The sequence below is a fragment of the Sinohyriopsis cumingii genome, chromosome 16 (assembly GCF_028554795.1).
Source record: "Sinohyriopsis cumingii isolate HCF-2022 chromosome 16, ASM2855479v2, whole genome shotgun sequence".
In the NCBI taxonomy this organism is placed as follows: Eukaryota; Metazoa; Mollusca; class Bivalvia; order Unionida; family Unionidae; genus Sinohyriopsis; species Sinohyriopsis cumingii.
This window is the reverse complement of record NC_142976.1, coordinates 99,023,626-99,049,829: the sequence shown is the minus strand read 5'-3', so window position 1 is coordinate 99,049,829 and position 26,204 is coordinate 99,023,626. Positions and strand designations below refer to the sequence as shown.

The 26,204-nt window shown below is 35.5% G+C and overlaps 1 protein-coding gene across 3 annotated transcripts in view; it reads left to right on the top strand.

Annotated features, from left to right (window-relative positions):
* LOC149781051 (polycystin-1-related protein-like) overlaps positions 1-26,204 on the top strand; it is a 535,051-nt gene that overhangs the window by 294,486 nt on the left and 214,361 nt on the right. For all 3 annotated transcript variants that reach the window (XM_089938184.1, XM_089938183.1, XM_089938186.1), the window contains 2 exons: positions 19,456-19,614; positions 22,726-22,831. In XM_089938184.1, coding sequence (XP_089794310.1) covers positions 19,456-19,614; positions 22,726-22,831 — 265 coding nt within the window. The remainder of the gene's footprint in view (positions 1-19,455; positions 19,615-22,725; positions 22,832-26,204) is intronic.

Sequence of the window (26,204 nt, the reverse complement as noted above, 5' to 3'; positions counted from 1 at the left end):
CTCATAAAAACAGGACAAAAATGGGCCTTTATCTGATTTTTTGCCATTAAAGATGAATATGAAAACTGTATAATCTCTTGGGCTCAAGGCTTTGTGGCATGGGGCTAAACACTCATTTTGCACCTATATTGTGTCGTTTTCAAAAGGTGTTCTAGTTCTCCAATTTCTTCCGCTACAGGGACCATTGCTTGTTTTTGGTCTATGCTCTAGTTTTCCAGTTACTTCCAATTCATAACCATCCCATGCTATTTGATTGGCTAGTGCTAAGGTTCTTAAAATTCATCCACTTCAGGATCCATTTTGGCTTATGCTCCAGTTTCCCCAGTTTCTTTCACTTTGGGACAAACTCATGCTGTCACCTTGGCTAGTGTCTTCCATGTTAGGGAGAATTATGTACCACCATCTTGACTTGTACTTAGGTTTTCCAGCTTCTTCCACATCAGGGACCACCTTATACAAACATATAATCACTTTTGCACTTGGCTAGTGCTCTAGTTCTCCAGTTTCTTCCACTTACAGGTCCATCCGGATCTTGGGTATTGCTGTAGTTCTTCATTTTCTTTCACTTCAGGGTCCATCTCAGTGCACCATCCTGGATAGTGTTTTTCAAAATCTTCCATGTCAGGGTGCATATTTTGATATCGCCTTGGCTATCATGAAATTTATAGTCATCAAATTTTCATAGTCTCTGATGTTTCATACTCCATCAACCCTTAAAAATTTGAATACGAATATTTAATGTAAAAGATTTTTTACATTTGTTTGGTTGTTTTTTTTCTCAGTTGTACAAAATAGTGAAAAGGGAAAAATATTCTGTTCTTAGGTCCCCAAAATTTTACTAAGAAGACGAACTTCTCTTTATTAAAAAGTAATTGCACTTTTAAGCTCACCTGGCCATGAGGTATATAGTAATGTCAGCAGAGCCCTGTATCTGGCATGCATCATCCAGCATCTGTCAACATAACACTGTATCTGGCATGCATCATCCAGCATCTGTCAACATAACACTGTATCTGGCATGCATCATCCAGCATCTGTCAACATAACACTGTATCTGGCATGCATCATCCAGCATCTGTCAACATATCCCTGTATCCGGCATGCATCATCCAGCATCTGTCAACATAACACTGTATCTGGCATGCATCATCCAGCATCTGTCAACATAACACTGTATCTGGCATGCATCATCCAGCATCTGTCAACATAACCATGTATCTAGCATGCATCATCCAGCATCTGTCAACATATCCCTGTATCCGGCATGCATCATCCAGCATCTGTCAACATAGCCTTGTATATGGCATGCATCATGCAGCACCTGTCAACATAGCCCTATATCTGGCATGTATCATGCAGCATCTGTCAGCATAACCCTGTATCTGGCATGCATTGGCTGTCAACATAGCCCTGTATCTGGCATGCATCATCCAGCATCTGTCAACATAGCCCTGTATCTGGCATGCATCATCCTGCATTTGTCAACATAGTCCTCTATCTGGCATGCACCATCCAGCATATGTCAACATAGCCTGTATCTGGCATGCACCATTCATCATCTGTCAACATAGCTGTTTTTAACTTATTCTAAAGATCCAGCAAGTCAATTTTGGTATGAATATTCCTGAGGATATGCCCTGACCAGATTGTTATCTGAGGTGCTTCCCCGTGCAACATTAAAAATAGAAAACTTAAGAGCTCTACCATGTTTGATCCAATTTGATAGGAATACTTCTTAGTACATACCCTATATAGATTTTTTCCTGCGTGGCTTCCATAGCATTTGGTTGGAGAACCTATTTTTGATCTCTTAAAGAAGAGCTGAGCCAGTTTCAGTCAAACCCGATACATACCTGCTGGCTTTCCAGAGGGGTTTGATCTGCCCCAGTCTGTTGATTTTAATGTCAGATTACTAGGCCTATGCAAAAATTATGTACAAATGAATCATGTGACATGGATTTGGACAGAATGCCAGTTAAATTAAATTTCCTCAAACTGTAATATCTGTCATGAGATCATTACCATGCATTTGTATATTTTTAAAATCCATGTGGCTGAGTCGTTGCTTGAAAAGGTTACACAAGATGACTCTCATTAAAGGCAACGTTAGAGTGAGGAAGCATATCCTGTATTACAGAATCATGTTTTGCTGAATCAGCAATTGTACAACAAGGAAATGACAATATCCTTGATTCTAATTTTAGATTCTTATTTAGTGAGCCATCAGCATTTGAGTGGTTCCTGATGTGAAGGATTGGTTTTGTTGGTTGGTGCAATGACACGTCAGCTTGATTAGCAATTAATGGAGTAATTGGGTATGTCAAAGATTTTCTGCTTTATCCACTCTACATCATTAGTGGCATTCAGATGTAAACTTATTATTAATAATGAACTTTGCCAATTTTGATTCCATCATTCTTATTCTTGTCATGATTAATACGTATGTCAGGGCTAAAAATAACTTATCTTCTTGTCCTGTCAGGGGAAAAAATGGCTAGGTAGGGTAGATGCAGATTTGTACCTTGAGAATAAATATGATTGCATTTTCTACCCTTAACATTACTTAATATTTTGCATGCATCAACCACAAATAACCAAGGCCTCAACCTTATAATATTTTGTCAGTCTAGAATATGTTGTGAAGGAAATGTAAGAAAGCTTGCCACTAGCTTCCTGTGGGTTAGTGGTTCATACTTTAGCTTTCCTAGGTTCTTCCTCTACCAGTTATACTAGCTGTCATGTATATAGTCTGTCATGTGCTGAAAAATGGTGTTAAACCCACAAAAACAAGAACAAAAACGATAGAAACAAGTGTTTTTAATTTATGCACAGGTGCCAGATGCAAGCATGATTCCAAAAGAGTTAAATATTATAAACAAATTATGCTGCAGTTTTACACCTAGCCTTCGATTTCTTAACGGTGTTTGTTTTGAAAATTTATAGTTTTCAATAATTTAGGTGTCATTTTGATGTGGACAAAGTTTCCCTTTCAAGGAGCTATCATACTTTTTTATGAGTCATAACTCTAAGGCATTAAGAAAAAGAGAATGTTAAAATGTTTTTATTTGGTCATTCAGTGTTACAGATGACCCAGGTCATTTGGTCATTCAATTTACAGATGTCCCAGGTCATTTGGTCATTCAATTTACAGATGTCCCAGGTCATTTGGTCATTCAGTGTTACATATGTCCCAGGTCATTTGGTCATTCAGTGTTACAGATGTCCCAGGTCATTTGGTCATTCAGTGTTACAGATGACCCAGGTCATTTGGTCATTTAATGTTAAGATGTCCCAGGTCATTTGGTCATTCAGTGTTACAGATGACCCAGGTCATTTGGTCATTTAATGTTAAGATGTCCCAGGTCATTTGGTAATTCAAAGTTACAGATGTCCCAGGTTATTTGGTCATTCAGTGTTACAGATGTCCCAGGTCATCATTATTTTGACAACTATATTTTATTGATACATTGCCTTGCCAATGCCAGAAGATACTTACATTGGCATGTAATTATTTTCACGAGAAAAAAATGTTGCTAACTTACATTTGAAATGAGTATTTTAAGGATCCCAAATGATTCCCAGCAACATTCACACAGTGCTTGTTGTTGTAATCTATTTATAAAGTAGAAAATGTGGACATGACAGTTGATTTGTTGAAATTTATTTGAGGTAATGACTTAGAAATGTTCTAGTTCCTTAGGCCAGTCAGCAATCCTGCTTCTGATGGCACCCCTGTGTAGCTCTCTAGAATTAAGTTTTGAGCAAAATGGATCATTTAGTACCAGAGTTGGTGGAAATTGAGATTATTGGAATATTTCTTTCAAATGTAAATTACTGACATTTTTCTTGTGAAAAGTTATTACATTCTTATATGAACATCAGTTAACCTCATTACTTTGGCATGACAACGTGTTTATAAAGCTGTAGTCTTGAAAATATTGGTGGCAAGCACAACAGTATCTGACCAGACGAAACCCATAAAAGTTTGACGTCTTTCTCTTAACTTTTCCCATGCCTTACTTAAGGACGCGTTATCTTGTTGAAAAGGAAAATGATGACATCTATATTACGGAAATGTTTTACTGTAAATGTGAATACAATAAATCAAGGGCTTTGTGTCCAACTGCAATTTCTTGAGTTATAAACCTTGTCTCTTACTACATATGTATCTGAGGAGCTGAGTACTGGAACATCATATTGTCATGGTTTTGACAAATTTTAGTACCAGGCTAGCATGAAGTACCTATGGTTCTTTTTTAACAGTATAAGCAGTGTAGTGGAGATGTGTATTTTTTTTAGCATAATGAGGACAGGGACAAGTAACTCTTGCAAGTCACTTGTCCCAGGGATGAGTGCTTGGGAAAAAATCCTGAGCTCTGTATGTATGCATGTGTATAGTAGCATTATTTGGAACCTCCGCATGATAGTGGTTATATATATTTTATATTGACCTAAAAAACGATGGGCCATAACAACTTCTGTTAGTTTATGTAAATTGTTGTAAGCGAAATTATATCCTGGATATTTCTTTGTTTTGAACCTGTCAACATATGATAGAGACCAGGACATTTTCTGGCACAGTGACGAGAGAAAAACTAAACATACATGGTCCATACAAAACGTGCAAAATAGAATATTATTTATCACATGTAAGGTCTGTATCCTTCAGTATGTCAGAGAAACTGAAAAGCTTCACAAACTTATCAACCTTCATAGATCTGATTGGATGACAAAGAAGCTGTTCAGGAGCCTAGTCGCAGAACACTTCTCCTCCCCTGGCCTCACTTTCCGGGATATAACACTTATTGCAACTGATCACAACCCCAACTGCAGTCCCCAAACAAAGAAAGAAAAGGAATCTTACTGGATTTGCCACCTTAGAACATTGAGACCACGAGGTTTAAACCAAGTATACTAGAATAAGACAACCTTGCACAAATACAGTTATCTTTTGCAGCCGACATATTTTCTTTTAAATAATTCTCTAAATTTGCTTAATAGCCTATGACTACTATAACAATGAAATATCCGGGATATAATCTGTGCTTACAAATATTTACAAAAAATAACAGATGTCGTTATGGCTCATTATTTTCTGGGTCAATACAAATATTTTCCATTATCAGCAACAAACTGAAATAAACTAGCTGACACATAATAGAGTTAAAAAGTTGAATTCTTGTAGAAAAAAAAAACATCTAAAGTTTTGCAAACATAACCGTTTTTCTGTTTTATTTGTTTGTCATGTCCATGTTTTGTATTTGCCTTTGAAAAAGACTCATTAAAGAGTCGAAAGCGCTCAGGCTAACTAAATACTAGTTTTGCACTGTTCATTGTCAGTTTATTGCATTCATGTATTGATCAAGATATGCTGATGCACTATACGATGGCCAATTAGGATCTATGCATTATATAATGGCCAATTGGGATCTAGGCATTATGCGATGGCCAATTGGGATCTATGCATTATACAATGGCCAATTAGAATCTATGCATTATACAATGGCCAATTGGAATCTATGCATTATACGATGGCCAATTGGGATCTAGGCATTATACAATGGCCAATTGGGATCTATGCATTATACAATGGCCGATTTGGATCTATGCATTATATGATGGCCAATTAGGATCTAAGCATTATATGATGGCCAGTTGGGATCTATGCATTATACAATGGCCAATTGGGATCTTGGCATTATACAATGGCCAATTGGGATCTATGCATTATACAATGACCAATTGAGATCTATGCATTATACAATGGCCAGTTGGGATCTATGCATTATATGATGGCCAGTTGGGATCTATGCATTATACAGTAGCCAATTGGGATCTATGCATTATACAATGGCCTATTGGGATCTATGCATTATACGATGGCCAATTGGGATCTGTGCATTATATGATGGCCAATTGGGATCTATGCATTATACAGTGGTTGATTTGGATCTATGCATTATACAATGGCCTATTGGGATCTATGCATTATACGATGGCCAATTGGGATCTATGCATTATACGATGGCCGATTTGGATCTATGCATTATACAATCGCCAATTGGGATCTATGCATTATACAGTGGTTGATTTGGATCTATGCATTATATAATGGCCAGTTGGGATCTATGCATTATACAATGGCCGATTTGGATTTATGCATTATATGATGGCCAGTTGGGATCTAGGCATTATACAATGGCCAATTGGGATCTATGCATTTTACAATAGCCAATTGGGATCCTTGCATTATATGATGGCCAATTGGGATCTATGCATTATACAATGGCCAATTGGGATCTATGCATTATACAATGGCCAGTTGGGATCTATGCATTATACAATGGCCAATTGGGATATAAGCATTATATGATGGCCAATTGGGATCTATGCATTATACATCGGCTGATTTGGATCTATGCATTATACAATGGCCAATTGGGATCTATGCATTATATGATGGCCAATTGGGATATATGCATTATACAATGGCCAATTGGGATCTATGCATTATATGATGGCCAATTGGGATCTATGCATTATACAATGGCTGATTTGGATCTATGCATTATACAATGGCCAATTGGGATCTAGGCATTATATGATGGCCACTTGGGATCTATGCATTATACAATGGCCTATTGGGATCTATGCATTATATGATGGCCAATTGGGATATATGCATTATACAATGGCCAGTTGGGATCTATGCATTATATGATGGCCAGTTGGGATCTATGCATTATATGATGGCCAATTGGGATATATGCATTATACAATGACCAATTGGGATCTATGCATTATATAATTGGGATCTATGCATTATACAATGGCCAGTTGGGATCTTTGCATTATAGAATGGCCAATTGGGATCTAGGCATTTTATGATGGCCACTTGAGATCTATGCATTATACAATGGCCTATTGCGATCTATGCATTATATGATGGCCAATTGGGATATATGCATTATACAATGGCCAATTGGGATCTATGCATTGTATGATGGCCAGTTGGGATCTATGCATTATATGATGGCCAATTGGGATATATGCATTATACAATGACCAATTGGGATCTATGCATTATATGATGGCCAATTGGGATCTATGCATTATACAATGGCCAATTGGGATCTATGCATTATACAATGGCCAATTGGGATCTATGCATTATATGATGGCCAATTGGGATCTATGCATTATACGGTGGCCAATTGGGATATATGCATTATACAATGGCCAATTGGGATCTATGCATTATATGATGGCCAATTGGGATCTATGCATTATACAATGGCCAATTGGGATCTATGCATTATACAATGGCCAATTGGGATCTATGCATTATATGATGGCCAATTGGGATCTATGCATTATACGATGGCCAATTGGGATATATGCATTATACAATGGCCAATTGGGATCTATGCATTATATGATGGCCAATTGGGATCTATGCATTATACAATGGCTGATTTGGCTCTATGCATTATACAATGGCCAATTGGGATCTAGGCATTATATGATGGCCACTTGGGATCTATGCATTATACAATGGCTAATCGGGATCTATGCATTATACAATGGCCAATTGGGATCAATGCATTATATGATGGCCAATTGGGATCTATGCATTATACAATGGCTAATCGGGATCTATGCATTATACAATGGCTAATCGGGATCTATGCATTATACAATGGCTGATCGGGATCTATGCATTATACAATGGCTAATCGGGATCTATGCATTATACAATGGCTGATTTGGCTCTATGCATTATACAATGGCCAATTGGGATCTAGGCATTATATGATGGCCACTTGGGATCTATGCATTATACAATGGCTAATCGGGATCTATGCATTATACAATGGCCAATTGGGATCAATGCATTATATGATGGCCAATTGGGATCTATGCATTATACAATGGCTGATCGGGATCTATGCATTATACAATGGCTAATCAGGATCTATGCATTATACAATGGCTGATTCGGATCTATGCAGTTTGCAATTAGATCAGATTTACTTGCACACAATTATATACAGCATATATCAACTACATAAATTTTGTATACCAAATACCTAAAATAAATGGGGTTTTTAAAATGCAAAATACCTAAACTCGGGCAGAACACATAAATTACCATAATTGACTGTAGTTTACAGATCACATTGAGCAAAGAAGTCCATACTTCTGATAATGCATCAATGTGGAAGTATACATGCATGATACTGATGGATAACCCTAGGTACTGCAGATTTATCTTGTAATTTATTATTGAAGCGAAAGATGTAGATAACTTTGAAATGTTCTTTTTAAATCAAAACAGTTAAATTTAGCCCTTGATTCAGCAGCAACCTTCAAGTGGCTTCAGCATGTTTTAATTTTTTCTAACGAGAGAGTCTTGAACAGAATAAATTTGAAAAATGTAAAGAATAAGATTGATCATCCCAGTGAGTTTGGGTGCCTTATAAATGATATTTTAGTGTATTATACAATAAACTCTAGATATCCTAATACACAAACATTGTATTACTATATATCCAACAAAATAAATAAAGACCAGATTTGATCAGTGAGCTTTGAATAATAAAACCTTATGAACATCTGTCTTAATTCAAATGTAACAACTTTGTAACAACTTTTTTGATCACTACTGTGTGTGCGGAAAATAATCCTGTGGATGTACTACACAGGGAACAGTTTATACTGCATATAATCCTGTAGATGTACTACACAGGGAACCGTTTATACTGCATATAATCCTGTAGATGTTCTACACAGGGAACCGTTTATACTGCATATAATCCTGTAGATGTACTACACAGGGAACAGTTTATACTGCAAATAATTCTGTAGATGTAATACACAGGGAACAGTGTATAATGCAAATAATTTTGTAGATGTACTACACAGGGAACAGTTTATACTGCATATTATCCTGTTGATGACTACACAGGGAACAGTGTATAATGCAAATAATTATATGGATGTACTACACAGGGAACAGTTTATACTGCAAATAATTCTATAGATGTACTACACAGGGAACAGTTTATACTGCAAATAATTCTGTAGATGTACTACACAGGGAACATGTGTAACGCAAATAATCATGCGACTATACCACACATGGAATCATGTATGTCACAGATAATCATGCAGATGTACCACACAGGGAATTATGAATGTTGCAAATAACCCTGCAGATGTACCACACAGGGAATTATGAATGTTGCAAATAACCCTGCAGATGTACCACACAGGGAATTATGAATGTTGCAAATAACCCTGCAGATGTACCACACAGGGAATTATGAATGTTGCAAATAACCCTGCAGATGTACCACACAGGGAATTATGAATGTTGCAAATAACCCTGCAGATGTACCACACAGGGAATCATGTATGATGCAAATAATTCTGCAGATTTACCACACATGGATTCATGTATTTCGCAAATAATCCTGCAGATGTCTCACACATGGATTCATGTATATTGCAAATAATCATGCAGATTATAACACAGGAAATTGTGTATACTGCTGATCATCTGGCAGTTGTACTGCACTGTTGAATTGTGTACTACAAATACAAATAATCCAGCAGATGTACTACACTATTGAATTGTGTACTACAAATACAAATAATACAGCAGATGTACTACACTGTTGAATTGTGTACTACAAATACAAATAATACAGCGGATATGCTACACTGTTGAATTGTGTACTACAAATACGAATAATACAGCTGATATGCTACACTGTTGAATTGTGTACTACAAATACAAATAATCCAGCTGATATGCTACACTGTTGAATTGTGTACCACAAATACAAATAATCCAGCAGATGTGCTACACTATTGAATTGTGTACCACAAATACAAATAATACAGCAGATATGCTACACTGTTGAATTGTGTACTACAAATAGAAATAATACAGCAGATATGCTACACTGTTGAATTGTGTACTACAAATACGAATAATACAGCTGATATGCTACACTGTTGAATTGTGTACTACAAATACAAATAATCCAGCTGATATGCTACACTGTTGAATTGTGTATCACAAATACAAATAATCCAGCAGATGTGCTACACTATTGAATTGTGTACTACAAATACAAATAATACAGCAGATATGCTACACTGTTGAATTGTGTACTACAAATACAAATAATACAGCAGATATGCTACACTGTTGAATTGTATACTACAAATACAATTAATCCAGCTGATATGCTACACTATTGAATTGTGTACTACAAATACAAATAATCCAGCAGATGTACTACACTGTTGAATTGTGTACTGCTACTACAAATAATCCAGCAGATGTACTACTGTTGAATTGTGTACTGCAAATACAAATAATCCAGCCGATGTACTACACTGTTGAATTGTGTACTACTACTACAAATAATCCAGCAGATGTACTACTGTTGAATTGTGTACTGCAAATACAAATAATCCAGCAGATGTACTACTGTTGAATTGTGTACTGCAAATACAAATAATCCAGCAGATGTACTACACTGTTGAATTGTGTACTACAAATACAAATAATCCAGCAGATGTACTACACTGTTGAATTGTGTACTAACACTACAGATAATCCTGCAGATGTACTACACTGTTGAATTGTGTACTACTACTACATATAATCCAGCAGATGTACTACGCTGGGGAATCGTGCATACTGCAGGTAATCTTGTAGATGTATGACATCAGGAAATGATTGATTGAATAATCGATTGATGGGTGTTTATAGGCACATTATCACATGAAAAACTATTTGGTACTGAGAAATTGGCTGGCACATTGCCCATGCCCAGAGGTACCACAGAAACCAAAATGGGTTGATAAGTCAAGCAATCAATCAATCAATTAATCAATCAACCAGTGTTGTATTTGAAGTAATAAAAGATGACCTTGAGGGTTAATGTACTAATTTAATTGTATAGATGTCAGTATTAATTTTTCCATGTATATTTTTAATATACACATTTAGAGTTCTTCCTGAATGAAAACCATTGAGGAAGTGTCCCATACCATTAAGTGAATGTAGAGATTTTTTGCTGAATGATCTGTACCAGTAATGGTTCACTCATTGTTACTGTAATTTAGTAATAGGTCATGTCAGCTGTCACAAGATTCATTTTAATTTCCCAGATGTGCTGTATATATTCTCATAAAGACAAGTCTACCTACTGGTTATCAAATTCATTTGTCAGTCCTTCTGCATTATCTATCTATCTATCTGTATGTCTATCTATCTATCTATCTATCTATCTATCTATCTATCTATCTATCTATCTATCTATCTATCTATCTATCTATCTCTCTCTCTCTCTCTCTCTCTCTCTCTCTCTCTATTTATCTATCTATCTATCTATCAATCTGTCTGTCTGTCTGTCTATTTATCTATCTACCTACCTACCTACCTATCTACCTACCTACCTACCTACCTACAAGAATACTGTCTACAAGCTTCACTATATGTGCATGATCTTTTGTATCAATGTATGTTTTGTTGTTATTGCTGTGGATATATGTACTATATCAATGTATGTTTTGTTGTTATTGTTGTGGATATATGTACTATATCAGTGTATGTTGTTATTGTTGTGGATACATGTACTATATCAATGTATGTTTTGTTGTTATTGCTGTGGACATATGTACTATAACTCGAAAGTGCATTTTCGTCTGTATCAGTGGACATTTTGTTGTTATTTTTGCAGATGTATGACACTATAACTCATAAGTGAAGATTTTTCTCTTGATCAAACCAACCATTTTCTCAGATTTCCACATGATTTGCATACATACATCTCAGAATAAATCAGATACTTCAAAATGTTGCAATGAAATAAGGAAAACACCATGAACGTGATAGTTATATCCATCTTTTTGGGTGATATATATTATTTTCCATCTTTAGTTCCTTCCAGCCTGAATTTTTCTTCTTTACTTTGGAATACATTTTCTGTATTTGGCAAAATCATTCTGTTCTCCCAGTATCTATGAATTAGTGTGTCTGTCTCTTGTTCATAATTGTGACTGTCATATCTGGTCCTTGAATAAAATTTCCATTGTAGTTGCGCCATTGTATCCATCAATCTTGGTGTCCATGAATCCATCAGTGATCAATGAGGCATTAGTCATCAATCAAACAATCCTTTATAGTCGCTTCTGACCATTTACCACCGATTGTTTCAAGATTTCTAGGGTTTTTTGTTCCCTAATGTGATGGATCTTTTGATTTTATGCTTGACCTTTTCATTCCAAAATAATGTATAGAAACAATATTTAGCTCTTGCTGAAAATGGTGCTGCTTGGACATACAATATGGCCACCATGGCAGCCATCTTGAAATTCTTGTTATATCTGCTACACCAGAATGCATGGTCATAATCAGCAAGGGATTTTACTGAAAGAATTTTTATGTCTTGTTGATTAGAGTTAAAAATAAACCAGTTTTGGAGTCCAAATTTGGTGACCATGAAAATCCTTTTATTAGTACACCTCCTGAACGGGGTCATATCAACATGTGGTTTTCTGTTGATGACTAGCTAGTCTTAAATGAAAATGGTTCTGATCCAATGTCCAGTATGGCCACCATGACAGCCGTCATAAAATCTTTTTATCAAAGATTACCTAAAGAGAAAGTCACATGTTGATGTAGGGTGTTCACCAGAAGACTTACGATGATCAGTTGGTCTTAATGGGAGAATTTTTGGGAAATCACCAAATCTGAATATTACTTATTTATTTCATCATGTGTGCATCAGTACTGCACACAAGTTACAAAAAGAGCCATTCTTTGACAATTTCTAAGAAATCTCCATAAACTTGATTAACTGATTTGGCCCCGATCCCGTCTGTAGGCATGATGAGGCTGTACCCTACTTCCAAGCTCTTCAGCATCAAGGTCATTTAAGATACACCAACTTCAGTGGTATTTAAAAAAAGCAGAAAGATATAGCTCTAAAATGATACCAAAAATCTGGAAGTTCTAGTTGCACTACAAAATACAGAGGGAAAAACCACATTTTTTGGACCCCTTTTTTCCCCACTCAAAATTCGCTCGAGATCAGAATGCGATTTTGTGTCCGGATTTTAGACCTTTTGGCCTCAGATCTAAGGCATACCGGTCTTAACTGCACACAGACAGGTGAACCTTTGCAAAAACTAGGATAAGGTGGGTATTTGGAATAAATTGCGGTCTCCATATGAAAATGATGGGTCCATTAAGCAAAAACAAAATAAAAACAGAACTCCAACTTTTACCCTTCTGCTCATGCGCAAGCATAATAACCAATGGAAAATGATGTTTCTAATACAACTAGGCATTAGTCTTATGGAAAATCTGTTGAAAGCTGATGTATTATGATGTATTCAGAAATAGTCCCCCCCCCAAATGTCTTTCCTACGCACATTTCGGGCAAAAACAACAAAAACCTCTGGGGTCGTATGAGTTAAATGAAAATTGTGCCAGTCTGATATCCAACATGACCATCATACAGTGGCCACCTTGAAAATCTTATTATCGCTAGTCCTTCTAAATGGATAGTTGTATCAACATAAGGCTTTCACTGAAAGACTTCTTATGATTTCTAATTGGTCTTAAATGGGTAATGGTGCTGATCTGAAGTCAAATATGGCCACCACAGCAGTCATCTTCAAAATCTTGTTATTGCTACTCCTGAATGGAAAGTCATATCTTAAATATATTATTACATCCATCTGATTTGATGGACATATCAACATGGGATTTTTTATCAATAATCTTCTTAGAATACCTAGTTGATCCCAAATGAAAATGGTGTTCAACATACATCCAATATGGCTGCCATAATGGCTGTCTTGAAAATCTTGTTGCCACTGCTCTTTCTGAATGATTGATGACTTGGATGAGGTCTACTTTGTCCGATATGAAAGTGTAAGAAAAAGAGGTCCATTATGTACACCCACAGTAGCTAATTTGAAAATTGTTATCAGTGAAGAATATCAGAGATGGTTTTAGCACTTGAAGGTTAAAAGGAAGAAATGGTCTTCTTGAATTCCTGGAAATTCTTTGTGCTCAGTTGAGCAATAGTCCTTTCTTTTTTATCAGAGAGAGTGAAAAAAAATGTGAACATGTATGTGTTCCAGTCTCCATAGAGTATAAATACAATATTCTCTAACCTGTATGATATTGTTATTTCTTTGTATTTAAAAATTCTGTTAATGTTGTCAAGCGTTCTCCAGTAGGATATAGGGTTAGTTCTTTCCTTGCTGTTTTATATATATATTTTCTCTCTCTCTCTCTATGCCATCTGCCTGTTTCTCTGACTGATGTAATGCAATCTGCCTATTGTCTGATGTAATGCCATCTATTTGTCTTACTGATGTAATGCCATTATTTGTCTTATTGATATACTGTAATGCCATCTGCCTGTTTGTCTGACCAATATACTGTAATGCCAGCTGCCTATTTGTCTGACTGATTCATTATAATGCCATCTGCTTTTTTGTCTGACTGATACACTACAAGCCAACTGCCTATTTGTCTGACATATGTTAATGCTTTCTGCCTATTTGTCTGACTGATGTACTGTAATGCCATCTGCCTATTGTCTGACAGAGTGATTATAATGCCACCTATTTGTCTGACTGATATACTCTAATGATATCTGCCTATTTGTCTGACCAATGTACTGTAATGCAATCTGCCTATTTGACTCTGACATACTGTAAAGATATCTGCCTATTTGTCTGACTGATATGCTGTACTGCAATCTGCCTATTTATCTGATGTACTTTAATACAATCTGCCAATTTGTCTGACCAATGTGCTATTATTCCTTATGTCTTTATTGCTAAAACCGAGTACCAATTTGCTCTAATGCACTTTGCATGTGTCTGATCTACTTGTCCAGTGACAGTTTCCTTTAGGACAAAAAATTGTGTAAATCTCCCATTAATTTAGTGATTTCCCACTTAAAAAAGAATTAAATTTGCATATAATCAATTTACCATGACCGTAATGATTTGGTTTGGATGGTTTTGAGGGGTCTAATGCCACTTTTCAGTACATGAAAGGCTATACATGGCAGCCAGTGTGTTTGGCAGATGAAGGCTGGGAAAAAAACAGAACCTATGGGTAGCTAGCTGTCTCTCATGCCTACACAGGTCAAGCTGAGTCTCACGCAGAGAGACTTTGACTATCTAGTTGTTAATGAACACATGGAACTTCAGCCGCTGACTTGGTTCATTTAGATCAAATTCATCAACGTACAGCATGGACTGCACTTAAAATAAGATTATTTTGCATAATTTTAATGCATTAATAAATTTCTTCATGGTTTGTTAAAGTCAGATTGTCTGTAAAATACGCAAAATACACTGCATATCTAGAGCTGATCACATTTATGAATTGATGATAAGTTTTCTCTAAGTCAACACTGTTCCTTATTTTTCTGACCCCCCTCCATGCATTCAGGTACATGTATATAATTCTACAAGGGTAAATATGAGGTATATAATTCTACAAGGGTGTATATGAGGTATATAATTCTACAAGGGTGTATATGAGGTATATGATTCTACAACGGTATATATGAGGTATATATTTCTACAAGGGTGTATATGAGGTATATAATTCTACAAGGGAGTATATGAGGTATATAATTCTACAAGGGTAAATATGAGGTATATAATTCTACAAGGGTGTATATGAGGTATATATTTCTACAAGGGTGTATATGAGGTATATAATTCTACAAGGGTGTATATGAGGTATATAATTCTACAAGGGTAAATATGAGGTATATGATTCTACAAGGGTGTATATGAGGTATATGATTCTACAAGGGTGTATATGAGGTATATGATTCTACAAGGGTGTATATGAGGTATATAATTCTACAAGGGTGCATATGAGGTATATAATTCTACAAGGGTGTATATGAGGTATATGATTCTACGAGGGTGTATATGAGGTATATGATTCTACAAGGGTATATATGAGGTATATGATTCTACAAGGGTGTATATGAGGTATATAATTCTACAAGGGTGTATATGAGGTATATAATTCTACAAGGGTGTATATGAGGTATATAATTCTACAAGGGTAAATATGAGGTATATAATTCTACAAGGGTATATATGAGGTATATGATTCTACAAGGGTAAATATGAGGTATATAATTCTACAAGGGTATATATGAGGTATATAATTCTACAAGGGTGTATATGAGGTATATAATTCTACAAGGGTGTATATGAGGTATATAATTCTACAAGGGTAAATATGAGGTATATAATTCTACAAGGGTATATATGAGGTATATGATTCTACAAGGGTGTATATGAGGTATATGATTCTACAAGGGTGTATATGAGGTATATAATTCTACAAGGGTAAATATGAGGTATATAATTCTACAAGGGTATATATGAGGTATATGATTCTACAAGGGTGTATATGAGGTATATAATTCTACAAGGGTGTATATGAGGTATATATTTCTACAAGGGTGTATATGAGGTATATGATTCTACAAGGGTAAATATGAGGTATATATTTCTACAAGGGTGTATATGAGGTATATATTTCTACAAGGGTGTATATGAGGTATATAATTCTACAAGGATGTATATGAGGTATATAATTCTACAAGGATGTATATGAGGTATATATTTCTACAAGGGTGTATATGAGGTATATAATTCTACAAGGGTATATATGAGGTATATGATTCTACAGCGGTATATATGAGGTATATAATTCTACAAGGGTGTATTGAGGTATATAATTCTACAAGGGTATATATGAGGTATATGATTCTACAATGGTATATATGAGGTATATAATTCTACAAGGGTGTCTATGAGGTATATAATTCTACAAGGGTATATATGAGGTATATGATTCTACAACGGTATATATGAGGTATTTATTTCTACAAGGTTATATATGAGGTATATATTTCTACAAGGGTATATATGAGGTATATATTTCTACAAGGGTGTATATGAGGTATGTAATTCTACAAGGGTGTATATGAGGTATATAATTCTACAAGGGTGTATATGAGGTATATGATTCTACAAGGATGTATATGAGGTATATATTTCTACAAGGGTGTATATGAGGTATATATTTCTACAAGGGTGTATATGAGGTATATAATTCTACAAGGGTGTATATGAGGTATATAATTCTACAAGGGTGTATATGAGGTATATGATTCTACAAGGGTGTATATGAGGTATATGATTCTACAAGGGTGTATATGAGGTATATAATTCTACAAGGGTATATATGATGTATGCAATTCTACAAGGGTATATATGATGTATGCAATTCTACAAGGGCATATATGGTACTATGATTCTTCATTAAAGACCCTTTGATTTACTGCAAACATGACAGAGTAGGCAGTAATTATTTTTATGATCTACATTTTATGCTTCCTATCCTAGGGGAGGTAATTAAGTAGCTCATTAGCAATATTCTAACAGGTGCCCTCTTATCTTCTTGTACATTGACCTGACTGCTGATTGTTGTTGTTGTTCTTAATTGCTTTCATGTTCTAATGCTATTAGTAGTTACCTTTGTTATTGTCATGTCAGGTTTTCTTGTATTCCGGGAGGCAACAGAAAACGGATGGAGATAAATGACTCTACATGCCATGTAAACTGTGCTGTTTGGTGAAAGGGATTTGTGGGACACACATTTTCTCATTTATGTCACTGTTTGTGGCAAAGAATTTTGTAGCGAAATAATGTACAGTGTTTTCACTTGATCCACTTGGATTTAAACAACTGCTATTAGTGAAGTCATGATTCAGTTATATGGCTTGATGAATCAGTGGCTTCTGCAAGGTTAGTGACACTCTCACCATCTTGATGTCAATTTGATCAACTGAGGTTTTTGTGATTTAATTATTTACTACATTTTTTTGTTGCAGTTTAATAGGGTCATCCTGTTGTGTCATAAAGTGCTGACACTCAACAACATTGTACTTGCAAACTTTACACAGTAAGGAATGCAAAAATCTGTGCAGTTTTAAAGTTTTAACACTTATTATTTTAGTATTAATAGTCACAAAACTAACTGAACCACTGCAAGTAGAATAATTGCATATTCAGCTTGTTTTAAAAATTCCAATTATGCAAACATTTTCATGAGATTCTCTGTATTTTGCATGGATAAAACTTTGAATATAAGCTCATTGTACTCTTCAAAATAGAACACAGTTTTCTTTTTTGAAATACAATTTCACAATAAGAAATTTCTCAGATTTAAACTGATCTGTAGTGCTTGATTTTAAAAATGCAATGATCTGGAGTTTCACATATAAGATCCTGTTTTGTTGTATTTGTTATTGTCCTAATTTGACACCAATACACTCAGTTGAACTGTTGAAATTGTAGGTCTGACTTTCTGAAATTTTCTTTGATTTCTATTAACAGAGTTATTCCCCTTTTACAGCTGCAATATTTTAATCTGATTTTCACATTCTTTGGGGGCGCTCACCAGTTATTATGTACTTTTGAGAGAGTGATGTATGTAAGGTGAAGCTGTTTGCATTTAAAACATGCACAATGGAGAGAATGGTGGCATACCTCTATGCTACATTAATGTAGTGTGGATGATATTTCTTTGGATATTGTACTTTCGGAAAAATGGGGAAAATTAATTTTTCCAGACTAGACAATACCAGCTTCTGAAAGGGCAATGAATGAAATAGAAAATATATAAAATGTAAAAAAAAGTTATCGCCTCTTTTTTATACAATTTACCTTAGAAGTTCAGGAAGTGAAAATGACCAAGTGGAGCTAGCACTTTTTTGAAAGGTGCACATCTGAAGTAAGGCCAAGCTGTATACTCTATAACCCATATTACACCCATCAATCATATACCAAATAAAGGGAATTAATGGTTCTTTGAATTATACCCAAGATATACAAGGTCTTTTTTAAATAGCCAGTATAACTATTGAGGAAAGCCAGGGGAATTCTTTTTCTTTAAAATCCTAACCCTTTGCAAAATATGGAACTGTAGAGCGCCACCTATTCAATTTATGATATGGCAAATTACATTACAGTTGCCATTACATAGGCTAAGTGTTCGATATGAGGTCCACTTGGATGTCTTATTTTTACATGAGATATATTAATTACTGGTCATAAGAAAAAAATCAAAATGTATTTGGAAATTTTTGATGGCATACTGAGGAAACTTCAAGAGACTGAATGTCTTGTTCTCATCCGAGGAAAAGGTTTTGCAGCTGTGCATGAAATTTAACTTGAAACATCTCAGGCTTCAGTCTGGTATATCTCCCTCCATGAAATTTAACTTGAAACATCTCAGGCTTCAGTCTGGTACATATCCATGAGAGCAACAGAATCCCATATATATTTTGGTGTTTTTATTGCCAGATGGCAGCACCAGTATGCGAAGAGTGGACTGAAACAGGTGGAGGTGGTTATAGAGGATCAGACCGAGGACATGCTGGAGATGCTGACATCATACCTGATGGTGGAGGAACCTGTCACAGGACTTCAGCTTACAGGACCCACCATTGTTCGGATAGATAAGTACGACATTTTTTTGGACCGCAAAGTGAATATGCTGAAATTTTCAAAGTAGTATGATCAAAATATATGCATGGGTGACACAAAAAGACAGTCTCAAAACTCTGCTAAATACTACAATTTACCAGAACAAAAAATATTGAGGTATTTAAAAAGTATATTATTCGTTCCATTCTTTCTCTCTTTCTTCTTTCTAAATGCCATGGGCATGTGGTTTTTCGAGGAGGTGCTATAGGAGCATTTGGAACTGAAAGTAAACAAAGACTCCGTGTAGTCAACGTTACCTGGAATTTTATTTTCATGTTGACTATTTTTCACAAAAGCATGCTGTAAATAATAGGCTAAGTATGTATATATATATTTTATAAACAAGTAAAAGGGGTAATGGTTTTTTGTTCATTTCCATCCGGATAACAGTTTAATTGCTGTGTGTATTGGCCTCATTATTATAGTGCGTTTCCATACATTTTATTTCTAAATGAAGCTGTCAATTTTCAGATGGAGAGAACAGTTGTAAAAAGCATATATTTCATTAAATTTTATTAAATCAGTCTTTCTTCATATTGTAACATAACATGACACAAATACAGGTTATAACTGACTTTCATAGTTCCATTGGTGGAACATTGGTTTGTCCTACTGACATACCTGGTTTGAATCCCCCATCCTTCACTAAACTTTAAAAAAATATTTTTACCTTTTTTTTTGGTGGTGGTGGGGGGATTAAATATCCATAACATCAACAGCTGTCCGTTTCTAGATTTGAAACCAAGTTTTATTAACTGCTCAGTTTTCACATGAAATAATGCACAATATTCCAAACAAAGAACATTATGAATTCATTTATATGAACTTCATTATTATGGGAATCATTTTATTTTTTGCCATGAAAAGTAACATTTTTATGGGTATGATAATCATCTAAAAGGAGGAGAGTGACCAAATACCTTTGCATCAATGTTGTGAAGCGATTATTATTCCCTAATTATATAGTATAATTTTTAAATAACTTTATTTATGCTAAATTTTTTAAGACCTAATTTTCATCACATATTCCTGGACCGACATTTAAATTTTAACTTGCTAACTAAATCTGAGTTTTCTAGCAATTACTGAAATTAGAGAATTACACGTTTTGGTTCCAGACAGTGGGAAACATGTCCCACGGCCGGGATGGAATCTACCGGTAACTGAATTGATTTATGGCATTTTAAGTGAAAATGGTACTGGTATTAAATGTTTACTTCGTAACTTTGTACACTTACTGATTAGGTATAGTGACATAAAATCATAACTATAATAATACGTAATTTAGAAATGAAAATCTTTTATTCAGTGGACGTCCTTCTTGAATACAAGTGCCACTACTACGAGCATTATTACTAAAAGGAAGCCCACCTACCTATTTTTTCTATGGAAAACAAACATGGGGGGGGGATCTCACTAACCATTAAACATATAAAGCATACAATATAATCAAACCAAAGCAATTGAAGTTGCAATTGAGAGAGAGAGATTTGTGTTGATGGTGGCATTGGTGAATGTATGATGGTTATAAATAGTTATTTTTGGTGTTGTTCACATTTTGCTGGCGAATATAAAAAAAAACTTTCAAGAACTGTATTTACATTCATTAATCCATGTATGTGCATCATCATGTAAAAGACAGACAGACAGACAGAGAGTTGACCAAGGTGGCAGTTGTGGTTCTAATATGCATGTCAGACTTATGCACAAAATTGTCCAATGTTATTACATGCACTTCTAAAACATATTTCACGTTTTTCAGAAGTTCATTAAAAGTGTTGAACCAATAATGTTTTCTTTCTTTTTAATGTCCATATTATATGTTAATGGAAAAATAAAGTTGAAAATAATACACTTGCCACTTCTGTCATGGGTAGATTTAATTTTATAATTTTGTTTAAAACTCATAGAAAATCACTGTTGTAGTATGTATCATAGATATTTGAAACTATTATTTTTTGAAGTTATTTCAACTAAACTTAGATGTGGACTAGGTGGAGCAGTTATGAAAGCCGAAAAATATCACGTGATCAAGTGTTTTGAATTTGAAATTGACTATTTCACTTATTTGATGCATTAATTAACAGTGTGTTTGCTAAAACAGAACAATAGATAAAAAAATACGTTTGCACTTTACCATCAGATTATATCTTTTTCTTCTAAAGATCAAAACTCTGTGTGGTTGTGTGTGTGATTGTGCACACGCATTATATTGCGATGAAAATATAAGGATAAAAATATATAAATATATAAAGAACACTTGTTATTTCCTGTGAAGGTAACAAACCAATATATTGGATGTAGAACCAAACTTAACAGGCTCCTGCTAATGCCTCCTTTACAGTAATATCATTCAATAATATCAGTCAATCATTTAAATAATTCAATAATATTAGACACCTTTCAATAATATTAAACAATATTTAATTTAGGAACAGTTTTGTATTTTATGGTTAAATGGTTAAGCACCTTTTTTGTCAGTGTAATTTAGACAGTTTAAGCTGACATACAGGTTGTTTTTTTTGTCTGTGATGGACCATATTGGAATAGTTTTATAAGCTAAACTTTATGTATAGAGGTTTATAAACCCTAAAATAATAAAAATGCATATTGCAAATTTGAAACTGAGTGAATATGTCATGGTAAAGCAGTAACTATGAGAAGTAAATGGAAAAGATGACTACTTTTCATGAATTTTTAAGTGTTTTGACATCCAGTAACCATGGCAACAGACACATTAACACAAAACTGATGTCAGATATAAATGTTAACCATCTGATATGTGCAGTGTACATCATATAAGGACATTTATAGAGGAGGCAGAAAATGACCCTTATTCAGTTTTGTCCTTTTTGTTGAAATCTTTTCGCTGTTTTATATAGAGGTTTAGAGAAAGAGGTCATGTGCTTTGAAGAAGGATGATGATGATTTTTTGAAAGCTTGATGGGAAACAAATATTTTTTATTAGGTAAAAACTTTACATTAAAACCCCATTGAATGATAAATTGCACATCATTAATTTTGTCAGTATAAAGCAAAAGTCACTTTTTTCCACAATATTTAAGCCAGTATTCAAACTATTTCCAGGGTCACAGGAAACACCTGGGTTGCTGAGCTTGCCTCTGGAAGTCATGTGATATATGTTTGGTCACTTACTAATGTCATGAAGGACTTCAAAACCACCACTCCAAAGGTAGGGAAATTACAACAAGGATGTTCTTACTGTTGAATTTCCTGTTCCAATGATTCCTAACAATAATGATGTTCAGGGTAGCAATGACCATAAAGCATTTTATTGGTAAAGCTGGGAAACGATCTCAGCATGAATAGGTAATAAAAGGTGTTGTTCATGACAAACCTGTGATAGGCTATTTTGTTTTTTATTATGCTAGAGGTAGTTACTTAGGAACTTTTGTGAGATGAGTTGCAATTTTAGAAATTAACTTCACCAATGATTTTATGCTACAATTTATTGTAGTGGTATAATCAAGGATCAGATTGCTATGATGTCTTGTAGTGATGGAATCAAGGATCAGGTTGCTATGATGTCTTGTAGTGATGGAATCCAGGATCAGGTTGCTATGTCTTGTAGTGATGGAATCAAGGATCAGGTTGTTATGATGTCTTATAGTGATGGAATCAAGGATCAGGTTGCTATGATGTCTTGTAGTGGTAGAATCAGAGATCAGGTTGCTATGTCTTGTAGTGATGGAATCAGGGATCAGGTTGCTATGATGTCTTGTAGTGATGGAATCAAGGATCAGGTTGTTATGATGTCTTATAGTGATGGAATCAAGGATCAGGTTGCTATGATGTCTTGTAGTGGTAGAATCAGAGATCAGGTTGCTATGATTTCTTGTAGTGGTAGAATCCGGGATCAGGTTGCTATGATGTCTTGTAGTGATGGAATCAAGGATCAGGTTGCTATGATGTCTTGTAGTGATGGAATCAAGGATCAGGTTGCTATGTCTTGTAGTGATGGAATCAAGGATCAGATTGCTATGATGTCTTGTAGTGGTAGAATCAGGGATCAGGTTGCTATGTCTTGTAGTGGTAGAATCCGGGATCAGGTTGCTATGTCTTCTAGTGATGGAATCAGGGATCAGGTTGCTATGATGTCTTGTAGTGGTAGAATCCGGGATCAGGTTGCTATGATGTCTTGTAGTGGTAGAATCAGAGATCAGGTTGCTATGATTTCTTGTAGTGGTAGAATCCGGGATCAGGTTGCTATGATGTCTTGTAGTGATGGAATCAAGGATCAGGTTGCTATGATGTCTTGTAGTGATGGAATCAAGGATCAGGTTGCTATGTCTTGTAGTGATGGAATCAAGGATCAGATTGCTATGATGTCTTGTAGTGGTAGAATCAGGGATCAGGTTGCTATGATGTCTTGTAGTGGTAGAATCCGGGATCAGGTTGCTATGTCTTCTAGTGATGGAATCAGGGATCAGGTTGCTATGATGTCTTGTAGTGGTAGAATCCGGGATCAGGTTGCTATGTCTTCTAGTGATGGAATCAGGGATCAGGTTGCTATGATGTCTTGTAGTGATGGAATCCAGGATCAGGTTGCTATGATTTCTTGTAGTGATGGAATCAAGGATCAGGTTGCAATGTCTTGTAGTGATGGAATCAGGGATCAGGTTGCTATGATGTCTTGTAGTGTTGGAATCGAGGATCAGGTTGCTATGATTTCTTGTAGTGATGGAATCAAGGATAAGGTTGCTATGACGTCTTATAGTGATGGAATCAGGGAGCAGGGTGTATTAAAAACCATTGTATATTAAAATGTTGAGTAGTGATGGAATCAGGAATTCAATTGTATTAAAAATCATTTGTTACTATAGTGTTGATTAGTGATGGAATCCAGAATTCACTCGTATTAAAAACCATTGTGTACTAAGATGTCTTATCATGATTTAATCAGGGATGAGCTATATAAAAAAAGGTTTTTTTAATTGCATCATAGTTATATTAAGAACCAGTTAATACGAAGATGCCTTATGGTGAGTGCTCACTATAATGGCAGAATTTGTGTTGCTTTTGTGGAATTGTACTTGAAATGGTATTATCACAAATTTCAAGAACAAATATGGACAAAATTATATTTTATTTAAAAAAATATAGTGTTTTGCAGTTCTTTGAATTGCTCAAGCATTATTTAATTTTATGGTCATTAATGCTGTTTATACTTGCAATCTCCACCCCACATCCCCAAATACTGAATTAAAACTTTATATAATGTATTCTTCTGGGTATATAATGTACATCCATCTGTAACTTTGTATGCCATCACATAATGTACAAGGTCTGTGATCTGCAACAGTGTAGACCAAGGTCTGCCATCACATAATGTTGATGGTCTGAGACCTGCAATAGCGTAGACCAAGGTCTGCCATCACATAATGTGTAAGGTATGTGATCTGTAACAGTGTAGATCCAGGTCTGTCATCACGCAATGTTGATGGTCTGTGACCTGCAACAGTGTAGACCAAGGTCTGCCATCACATAATGTGTAAGGTCTGTGATCTGCAACAGTGTAGGCCCAGTTCTGCCATTACATAATGTGTAAGGTCTGTGATCTGCAACAATGTAGACCCAGGTTGGCCATCACATAATGTGTAAGGTCTGTGATCTGCAACAATGTAGACCCAGGTCTGCCATCACATAATGTGTAAGGTCTGTGATCTGCAACAATGTAGACCCAGGTCGGCCATCACATAATGTGTAAGGTCTGTGATCTACAACAATGTAGACCCAGGTCTGCCATCACATAATGTGTAAGGTCTGTCATCTGCAACAATGTAGACCCAGGTCGGCCATCACATAATGTGTAAGGTCTGTGATCTACAACAATGTAGACCCAGGTCTGCCATCACATAATGTGTAAGGTCTGTGATCTGCAACAACGTAGACCCAGGTCTGCCATCACATAATGTGTAAGGTCTGTGATCTACAACAATGTAGACCCAGGTCTGCCATCACATAATGTGTAAGGTCTGTGATCTACAACAATGTAGACCCAGTTCTGCCATCACATAATGTGTAAGGTCTGTGATCTGCAACAATGTAGACCCAGGTCGGCCATCACATAATGTGTAAGGTCTGTGATCTACAACAATGTAGACCCAGGTCTGCCATCACATAATGTGTAAGGTCTGTGATCTGCAACAATGTAGACCCAGGTCGGCCATCACATAATGTGTAAGGTCTGTGATCTACAACAATGTAGACCCAGGTCTGCCATCACATAATGTGTAAGGTCTGTGATCTGCAACAATGTAGACCCAGGTCTGCCATCACATAATGTGTAAGGTCTGTGATCTACAACAATGTAGACCCAGGTCTGCCATCACATAATGTGTAAGGTCTGTGATCTACAACAATGTAGACCCAGTTCTGCCATCACATAATGTGTAAGGTCTGTGATCTACAACAATGTAGACCCAGGTCGGCCATCACATAATGTGTAAGGTCTGTGATCTGTAACATTGTAAACTCAGATCTGGCAGTGCATAAAGTATAAGGCCTTTCTCTTGATTCTACTAATGATTTAAAACAAACAGCCA